Source organism: Carassius gibelio, chromosome A21 (assembly GCF_023724105.1).
Source record: "Carassius gibelio isolate Cgi1373 ecotype wild population from Czech Republic chromosome A21, carGib1.2-hapl.c, whole genome shotgun sequence".
Classification (NCBI taxonomy): domain Eukaryota; kingdom Metazoa; phylum Chordata; class Actinopteri; order Cypriniformes; family Cyprinidae; genus Carassius; species Carassius gibelio.
Genome location: NC_068391.1, coordinates 9,522,808 through 9,532,765, shown reverse-complemented (window position 1 = coordinate 9,532,765; position 9,958 = coordinate 9,522,808). Strand labels below are relative to the sequence as shown.

The 9,958-nt window shown below is 34.7% G+C and overlaps 1 protein-coding gene across 2 annotated transcripts; it reads right to left on the bottom strand.

The window, feature by feature from the left end:
* Positions 1 to 4,670: 4,670 nt before the first annotated feature.
* btc (betacellulin, epidermal growth factor family member) lies at positions 4,671 to 9,033 on the bottom strand. 2 transcript variants are annotated; one of them, XM_052536414.1, is made up of 6 exons: positions 8,781 to 9,031; positions 8,265 to 8,351; positions 6,637 to 6,754; positions 6,401 to 6,547; positions 6,159 to 6,292; positions 4,671 to 4,819 (listed from the first exon to the last, which is right to left on the bottom strand). In XM_052536414.1, the coding sequence occupies exons 1-5, from the start codon at positions 8,818 to 8,820 to the stop codon at positions 6,160 to 6,162; spliced, it is 525 nt and encodes a 174-aa protein (XP_052392374.1). In that variant the 5' UTR covers positions 8,821 to 9,031; the 3' UTR covers positions 4,671 to 4,819; position 6,159. The 2 variants fall into 2 exon arrangements, with proteins under 2 accessions (XP_052392374.1, XP_052392375.1); XM_052536415.1 differs by lacking the exon at positions 4,671 to 4,819 and having other exon boundaries at positions 6,232 to 6,292; positions 6,401 to 6,488; positions 8,781 to 9,033.
* Positions 9,034 to 9,958: the final 925 nt, after the last annotated feature.

Below are 9,958 nucleotides of genomic sequence, written 5' to 3'. Positions count from 1 at the left end.
ATGACGTCTGACATGAGCAGCACAAACAATGACATACTTAGTGAAACACACTTTTGTATTAAAGAGGTCATATAACACTGCTAAAAAGAACGTTATGTTGTGTATTTAGTGTAATGCAATGTGTTTATGTGGTTTAAGGTAAAAAAAACACATTATTTTCCACATAATGTACATTATTGTTGCTCCTCTATTCCCAGCTTTTCTGAAATGGCGGTCGGGGACTTGCGGCAACCACATGTGACGACCCCGGGGTGGTCTCTGCTGCGCGAAGTTGATGTATTTACTCAGTGACCAGCACGGATCAGCTCTAGGCATTATGATGCAGATATTGTCCTCTTTTGGACGGCCAAACGAAGTATTTTTGCTTTCACAGTGAAACACACAGCATCTTTTCGCTCGACAGATTGTCTTGTTTTTGTCCTAATCTAAAATTGTGATTTTCCACTTGTCCCCTGATGCTCCACATGTTCTGTTCACCTTCCATTGGACCATTTACCAGCACAAAGATGAATCAGATTTTTTGATTTTGGTTTTACTATATACAACAGGGTGCAGTTAGGTGAATTTCAGACAACAAAGAGCTGACAAAAAAAAAAAAATTCATTCTCAGTCTGTGCTTTCAGCAAACAAAAGTTGTCTAAAAAATATCAAAGCCACAACGAATCTTACCTTGGCTGAAGAAGTATAGCTTGATGTGAATTGTGAACGCATATGGGCCTGCAAACTGTCACCGCAACCAGCTGCTGTGTAAATAAGATGGCTATAAATGCTTTTAGCACACTAAATACATCCCCAGCTGCTTAGATACAGTCATCTCTGCAGCTGACATCTTCGTAATTAAGTGATAGTGTGACGGACGTCTTTAAATATTCACTGATGGTTCACAAAACTAAACATATTCCCCTTGTTCACTGTGCTTAGCAATTTTCTGAATAAATGACTACCCTGCTAGAGATAACTGTTCTTTGACAAATCAAACAAAAGGATTTCTATCCTGTGACAACTTGTTTTTATAACGGTTGATGTATCATGCACATATTTGTTTAAATAATGAGTATTGCTTTATCGTTTGCAACAACCCACACATATCTCTGTATGTTTGATATTTTCAAAGCACCAATAAATCGTTAATGTCTAAAGTTGTTTTTGATTAAAAACCTTTATTATAGAAACTAGAAGCGTCAATAAATTAAAATTAACTTTGATTAATATGGTGTAACCAGACGTTTCAACAACTTTTTAATTTAAGTGACATTATATCAGTCCATGTTGTACATTTTAGCTATTTTACTTACATCCAATTATTTTAATATTTTCATTTTCCAACATTTTAAAGTTTGTGAAGGGCCCGGTTAAGAACCACTAATTTAGATGTCCTCTTTTTCTGACTAAATATATTATTAAATGGCACATTGTCAAATTATTATTGATTGTGAAAGAACACAGGATTATTTGTCTGTCTCTGAAGAAGATAAACAGCATTTCTGATGTTAATTGTTACCATGACAATGCAATAAAAGCAGCACTAGTGCTGTACACCTCATAACTGTGCAGCTATATAAGCTTGCAATATTTAGAAATTATCAAATTATGTATTTTTCAAATGTTTCTTCATATATAGCTCCTTTTTAATATTTGGTATTTTTAATCAAGACAGCATCACTGCTTGTTGGCACCCTATTGCCCTTTTGGTTAATGCATTTTTGGTACATTTTGGTAAATTAAAATTAAATCATACACAAACACACTCCATTTAAAACATTTCATATAATTGCCTAAAAATAACAGCACTATCAAATAACCTTGACATTCACTGACCTTTTAATTTAACCCTCCTTTACTGTACTGGTCACTTGCTATTGTAGGGAATTGCAGTCACCTCCTCTCGGATCTCTTCTTTATCCTTATATAATGTGTGGCGTGTCATGCTGACATTCCCATATATATACTTTTACACAGTAGAAGCATGAGAAGGAATGAAACATCATTCACCTTTAAGACCATGTCAAGATCAAAAGACCTTCAGAGTAATATAAAGATCCAGGTTTGGACCATGCAATTTAAAGTCTGCCAAATGGACCGGATCCCACTCTGCTGGGTCAATGCATGGTCAGTTACTCAAAGCCCCCTGCTAGTGCAATGCTGCTGGTCAAGCTCTGCACAGCTCTCTGACAAAAAGCAGATGGACTTACAGCTGTTCCATGATTATGAAACTGATAATTGGGTGTGCGAAATGATTGCATTGTACCAGTTTTGGTAAAGAAAGACATGCAAAAAAAATCAGGTTTCTGACTCTTAAGGGGACACACGTTACGCTGTGGGATTGTAGACAAAATAAAAAAAAATGGTAATCTGCCAGTAAACACAGGCTATAAAGGAAATACTAAGCTTCTGGAAAATCTTTCAGTATTTAATTTCAAAAAACGTTTTTTTTTTTTTTTTTTTCTGAAAATCTAAATTAGAATAGTTAGCCAGAATGTGATTTTAAACACAATAAGGCTGTGGAAGTGGACTAGTGAGTAGATGAGTTTATCTGTTGGACATGATGAGGTTTCATGTCCCTGATCTCTATAGTTCTATTTAGCCATATGCATCAGCAGCCAACCACCTTTTCAAAACAAGTAAAAGCTTAAAAAAAATTAAAAACACATCACAAGTGGGTGTTACGGATTTATTTTATGCCATAGACTAAAACATGTAAATATGTTGAGCTTGCATTAAAAGTGCATCGACTGAAAAGTACCAAGTGAGTTCTAAAATGTTAACTTGTTTCCAGGTATTGGCCTACAAAAACACGTAATCCCTGCAGCACTATGAAACTGAAGCAGGATATGAGCTAGTGATCTACAAAACAGCTTAAATGCACGAATGTCATTAAAAGCTGTCCATATGACTTGTGACCAACATTTCAAGTGTTCTGAAGCAATTCAGTAGCTTAATTTAAGTCATTATTCACCAAAAGTCTACCTCGCCTGAAAGCTATTCATAAGACTTTTTGTCTGTATGTCAATGAATCAGTTGATGCAACGAAGTGATTTGCTCACAAAGCTCACTGTCTCACAGATGAAGATATCATATGGCTTCTGAAGACCTTATCTCCTGCTGAAAGAGTGAGACACACCTTCTGCTTTTATTTCCTGCCACTTTAGTTCAGGGGAAATTCAGCTGAAGGACACATTCGTCACATATCATTGCTATGCTAGAAGGAACGGAACCTTAAAAGGGCCTAAGATCCTCTCATCTATCACAGCCTTTCCATCTTGCAACAATTACTATAAAATCTCTTTTTCTCTTTTTAAATCTAAAAGCTTTTCAAAAATATCAAGAAAACATGTTTGAAATCAGTGCATTCAGTCGTCTGGTTAAGTGATGTTCTGATGAAACATTTGACACAGCATTAAAAATATAATGGAAAAACATCTGCCTCACAAGAACCCACCGAGGTGCTGGATTCCTGTCATTCTCCAACTCCTGACATCAGACAAAGGCAAGCTATTTATGGCCGTGCTGCTCACACCAGCCAGTTTCTATTGGCATCAGACCACGCCGAGGATTCAAACATATATGAGTAATAAAAGTTCTTAAGACAAGACGGCTCTTCAAAGCTTTATCTATAATGATAAAGGTTAAATAATCCCACTGACTGGATGTTTTTGAGGGCAGCTGTAACTAGGGCAAAAAACAAACAATAAAGTAGATGGAACATTTCCTGGAAACATGATCGGTGGACAGTTTATTCTAGCAAAGCACCCTTGCACATTCCATTGACATTTTCCACCACGGGGTGAAGAAATGATCAGTTTATGTACCATATTCACGTTGTTTACAGAACACAATGTAGGCACTTACAATACCACAAAAAAAAGATTTTTTTAAACCACTGGAAGACCCACAGAAAATTGTTTCTTGTGTAACATTACAGTCATAAAAATACTGCCATGTGCAAGTTCAAAAAGACATTATGTTATGAATAGAATAAGAATTTGAACTAAATAGAATTTGAACTAAATCTCAAATATTTTAAATCTCAACTATCAAAAAAAATTTTTTTTTAAACTGAACAGCATGAGCAACATTTAATTTTAGTTTATAATAATTGCATAAAACATTTTTACATCAGAAAACAGATATATAAAAAGGTATTTCATTTTTTTAATCTAAAATTTGTTCACTTATAAATATTTTGGACCAAACATATGACTGCAAAACATTTTTATTTATTATGGCTAATACCTCTCTCTCTCTCAAAAAAAAAAAAAAAAAAAAAAAAAAAACCTATCATCAATAAAGACAAAAAGTCTCAATAATGGTAATTTCACAATTTAAAATATACACCAAACAAAAAAAATTATGTTTGTACATGTTAATAAATAAATCTAGAAAATGTTGGTCCATTAATGTCGGGAGAACTACTTGAATTATAGAACAAATTATTATTTACCTTAATATCTTATTTAGTCAATTTAATTTTTTGAGAAGGACCTGTACATTTAAACCAACATAAATCAACTTTGTTTGCATTCAGCATATTGCATGCTATCAATTATTTGAATTATGATACGCTTTCACATTACAGCCATTCTGAAGGCATTCAGATCATCTCCCACTTTGCTTCGGAAATGTCTGAAAATAAATTGTCGTATGAAGAATGGAGGAAACGGTAGCACATAGAATGGCAAAGGTTGCCTTATACACCATTTCTTCAAAGTTTATTTAAAGTCCACTCAGGATTACTGTAAAGCACTGCTTTCATCACTTGGTAGGACAACTTCTTTTCACACCACAATCAGGTCACTGGCAGGATCACTTCACTGTTTCACTGAAAGAAAAAGATCATTAGACCCATCTATTTGAGCTAAAAGTTAATCTGACTGCCTGGCAAACAAGCTCTGAACAGTGACACAATAATCACACACATCAGACATTTTGCTCATTGTTTCCAAACTTTCCCTTCTAGAGCCAGCAGTGTGCTTCTAAAATGCTAGAGGATGACAGGTCAGTGCCCTTGTACTGTATGGAAAGAATGCCCATCAGTTATATAGAGCTTGAGTGCAAATCAATTTCATAAAATAAGTTATTTTGAAGAAGGCTGGTAACCAAACCAGAAGAAAACTTTGGAACAATATAAGAATAAATGCCAGTATTTTTTATTTTTGGATGCACTATACCTTTAATAAAGGCTAGCCAATTTTGTCAGATGCAAATATAGAAAAAAAACACACACAAAACTAGGCAAGATAAAAGAAAATATGACTCATACTTTATTAAATACAGGTTCACTTGGAACAAAGAGAAATATGGTTCGTCCTGACCACAGTGCATTTTATGCAGTGTATTATTTGTTGCATACTGCATGAAATAATAGAAAAGGGTAGGGGTGATAATTAATTGAAATTAAATATACACAAGATTTAACTATTTACATTGATTCAACGTGACTAATAAACTCATGACTACGGCAATATGTGGTTTATCGGAGTTCTTATGATTATAATTTATCATAATAAAGTATATCTATAATGAAATGCTAATCGACATCATCGCTCCTTAGAATGCTATGAAATATTGTGTGCCTCAATTATTTTAAGAAGCCACATCATCTCACAGAAGGATCTATTTAAAACACTCGACTGATGTTATAAAATGAATTGGGAATTAAAACATGTTATTAAATGTGGTATTTTCATGTGCTCCCAGATAGAGCAGCATTTACTACACGGAGCAGATACGCAACCAGCCACGATTATGAACGTGATTTTTCATATCTTGTCAGAGAACTATGGCTCTGTGTAGTACATGCTGCTCCATCTGAAAGCAGGTGATGGAGATTTACTGCTAATCACAGAACCGGCTTTACTGACTAAATGTGCATAACAATCGCAATTTATTGTGTTCGATTAATCGAGCAGCCCTAGAAAAGGGCATTTACCAATAAAAAAACCCCATTAAACTATTTTAAAGTTTATTTTTAAGGATGTTTTGTTTTGTATGTTAAACAATTATGGTAGTGTATTGGGTTGCCACTTGATATCCAATGTAAAATCTGAGTCCTGAACCATCTGAGTGTTTGGCTGAATAACCTGAATAGTAAGTGGCCCTATTGCACCATGTACTTAACGTAAACTGAATGAAGCAAGAGAAGAAATCAACACACTCACTTCATACAGCATGTGTGTCAGATGTGTCGAACGGAGCAGCTAAAGCTTCACGTGCGTTTAGTGCACTGAGCTTCTCATTTTCATCACTTGTTTGCTTTTTTCTCTTCTTTCTTCTACATGGTTTATATCTTTTGCTGAAAAAAAAAGGGACAGGAAGACAAGGAGAAAAATCATTCAAGGTTAAACACACTGAAGATGACTCTGTTAAGCTATGAAAGTATTAATAATGTAACATCACTCACTGTGTACACACACATATGAAGATGATGAGCAGAATCAGAAAGATCAATCCTGCCACCACACATCCGATGATAATTTTCCTTCGTTCTCCTACATGGTAATCAAGATCAAGATAGTCACACCTAGAGCCAATATATCCTGCTTCACATCTGTGCAAAATAAATAAATAAAATAAAATAAATAAAAATCAACATTTTCATATCTGACTGGTTGAGAGATGGACAGGTCGAAGTCTCACCTGCATGAAGGAGTGTTCTGCTCCTTTAAAAATCTGCAAACACCATGGATACAGTAATGCTTGTATTCTGTTGGACACGTAGAAAAATGGCCACTCCATTTGTGCTCATCATTTGAATCTATAGATTTGAGACCGGTAAACATACCACCATTACACACATTATATATGCATACGATGTTTGAATGTTTCTGAAAGACTCTTCCCAAGGCTGGATTTATTTGACCGTAAAAACAGTAATATTGTGAATTATTATTAAAATTCAAAATAACTTTTCTGTTTACATAATTTATTCCAGTGATGGCAAAGCTGCATTTTTTGTCCTATGATCCTTCAGAAATCATTCTTTGCTGCTCAAGAAACACTTATTATTATAATCAATGCTGAAAACAGTCGCTGCTTAATAATTTGTGGAAGAATTTATACTTTTTTGTTTTCAAGACTTTTCAAGATTAATCTATCCATAGATCCATAGATAGATTAATCCATTTAGTTGACTGGTAAGTAAAATACAGTGGGAATTGACAAATACTAAATTCTGGTCAGTAATTATGTTCATGCTATAGGCTGATATAAAATTTAACTATTTATATATTCTATTTTTTGTCTAAATAAAATAACAAAAATACACCAAAAACTAAAATCAGCCATTTAAGAAGATGAATATAGGCATGTATTGCTGTATATAACATACTGCATGAAAAAAAATATATTCACTTTGAGATTTGTTTAAGATTACATTTACCAGTGTTATAAAAGCTGTTTGTGTTTATGAAAATAAACTTAATGTGAATGTTAGCTAATGACAAAGATGATAAATATGAACATACATATATATGAATATAAATATGAATATACACAATAAAGATCCAGTATCGATCAATATAATACTTGTTTTTTTTTTAAAACTCTAACATCAGCGATAGCTAAAATAATATCTATATATTGTGGATCCTTATAATACATAGTAACACAACCATGGTTGTCTGTTTACCTATTTACAATATTATGCATGTCATTATACAAGCTAAATGTAAAGTATAAACTGCGGTCTATAATCACTGAAACTGGAGCTTTAACTTCAGAATGGACTAAAAGTTGAATGGAAAAGGATCTAATTACCACCTCTGGCAACATGTAACAAGATACGAGTTCAGTCAAAGAGGATTATTTGCTATTCAGAGATGCTAAACTTGAGTCTGGGAGCGTTATCGCTTTTTAAATTCAATTACAAGGCTTAAAAGTGTCTAAGAAGCTGTGTTATAATCACAACAGCCGAATTTTTCTCAGTGTATGCAAATGCATTTGGCGGAATTGTGTGGTGATCAAATAACACCAGTGAAAATGTTTCATGCCATAAGAAAATCTTTTCATTTAATATTCTATTTATCTCTTCAGCAGGTGGTCAGGCTATCAAGACTTTCATGTCATGCCCAGGGGAAGCCCTTTTTTTTTTTTTTTTTTTTACAACACAACAGGGGCAAACACAGTATTAGATCTCACGTATTCCAAGTCATTGGTAGTCAAACTTCACCACTGCTTCAAACTATGCTTTTTTATAGCCTATATATGGAAAATATTAAAGCTTGGCTTGGTTTGCTTATTTCACTAGGGGTGACAATGCTATTTACCTGTGCAGTTGTTGCTGTTGTCATGGTGATCGCTTGGTGTCTTTGTGGTATTCCATTCAGCCTGGGAGTATTTGCATAGGACAACAGCTGAGGGCAAACAACAAACAAATCACAGGTGGCAACATGCACGTCTCCAGAACTCTGCATTACATTGCTTTGCAGGATTGCAGGCAAATGTTATAGTGGGTTATATAGGCCTTTTGATTGTAGTTACCCTTTGAAATCCCTCCCTCTATGATTAACCAATAGAGTGCTTTCTAATGTTCCAAACTGGCTTCCAGTGCTAAGAATAGAAACTTTTATAGTATTATAAAAGAAGTCTGACACTCAACTGAAGTAAAGACGCGCCCGCTGCTGATGTCACGAACACATTCATAAATGCAAGTAAATAAAAGACGGAAAAGTTGGCAAACGGGTACTTCTACAATCTGCAGTGTCGTAAAATGTTCTATAGCTGTTGCAAACGGACAAAACACGGTGAAAGGCGTTGGATACACAAACAATGGTGGACAGTACCTGTTACTATTCCTAAAATGAACCTGCGCGTCCTGTCCATTTCGTGTTGCACGTCAAGCCGAAGACTTCCCTCCCTTCGTTGCTTCAGAAGTCATGTCCTTCATTTTAGAGAGATTATTTTATTGAACAACAACACCGAGTTGCTAAAAACTTTCCAGCAGCCTTCCCAAAGCTAACCTTCGGGTTTCCTCAAGTTTAGAGGGGAGTGACGGATTGGATGGCGATTACTACTTGGATTATTGAACCGACCGCGTGTGGGCGGAGCTAGTGAGTTTTCCCCGCCCTCATTTACGACGGGCTTTTAGATTAGTTTAGAGTAGACTGACAGAGATGTTTAACTTTAATTAGGCAAAGGATTCGTGTTTGTACAAATTGCATAAAAGTCAGTGTTTCCTATAATGGCATGTGAATGCTGCCATATTAATTAATACATGTTTTTACATACTTCATGATGCATACATTTTTTTTTTTTTTTACACACAGGAACAATGGTTTGATAGTAAAAAATAAAAATAACTGTCAGTCCTACTTTAAAGCATCTATTGGAAACCCCTGAGCTCTGAAAAGCATGTATAGCCATGGAATGGCAGCAAGGTTTAGAGGGAGCCTAAAGCATAAAGATTTTTATTGAGTGCCAAAAAAAAAAAATCAATGACCCAGTATCACACAATATAATCTTGATGTGGAGGAGTAGCCTACCATCTCTGAAACCTCCATGGAAGAAGAAATACAATCTTAGGAGAAAAATGAAGAAAAAAAATCAAGAGTAGAAAGTGTTTACATAATTGAACTGCAAGAGGGTCAACAAACAATTTGCGAAAGAAAAAATATATGAATAAAATGAGTTTAGAGCTGTCAAAGTTCATGTGTCATTTGATAAGAATTTTATGATTTATTAACACATTTATCATTATTATTATTATTATTTTATAAATTAAATTATGAAAAATTAAATTAAATTAAGAAAAATAAAAAGGAGAAAATGCATGTCATATTTTTTTGTGCCCTTGGAATCAGAAAAGTTCAAAGCCCCCGGTTCACTGAGTCATTAAAAATACTTCAGTCAGGGTTGGCCAAGGTGTAGCCTACATCTCTGACTCTCCCTAAATCCCCTCAAGTTTCCAGACGGCACCTCTTAATGAAGCTGAGAGGGCTCTGTGGACACAGCACACTGCTGG

Bases quoted from the DNA above. Each gene is read 5' to 3' on its own strand.
- btc (XM_052536414.1), bottom strand. From the start codon at position 8,820: ATGGACAGGACGCGCAGGTTCATTTTAGGAATAGTAACAG. The intron at 6,755-8,264 runs GTAAATAGCATT...TCAAATCTATAG, and splicing joins CAACAGCAACAACTGCACAG to ATTCAAATGATGAGCACAAA. The intron at 6,293-6,400 runs GTGAGTGATGTT...TTTTTTTTTCAG, and splicing joins TTCATATGTGTGTGTACACA to CAAAAGATATAAACCATGTA.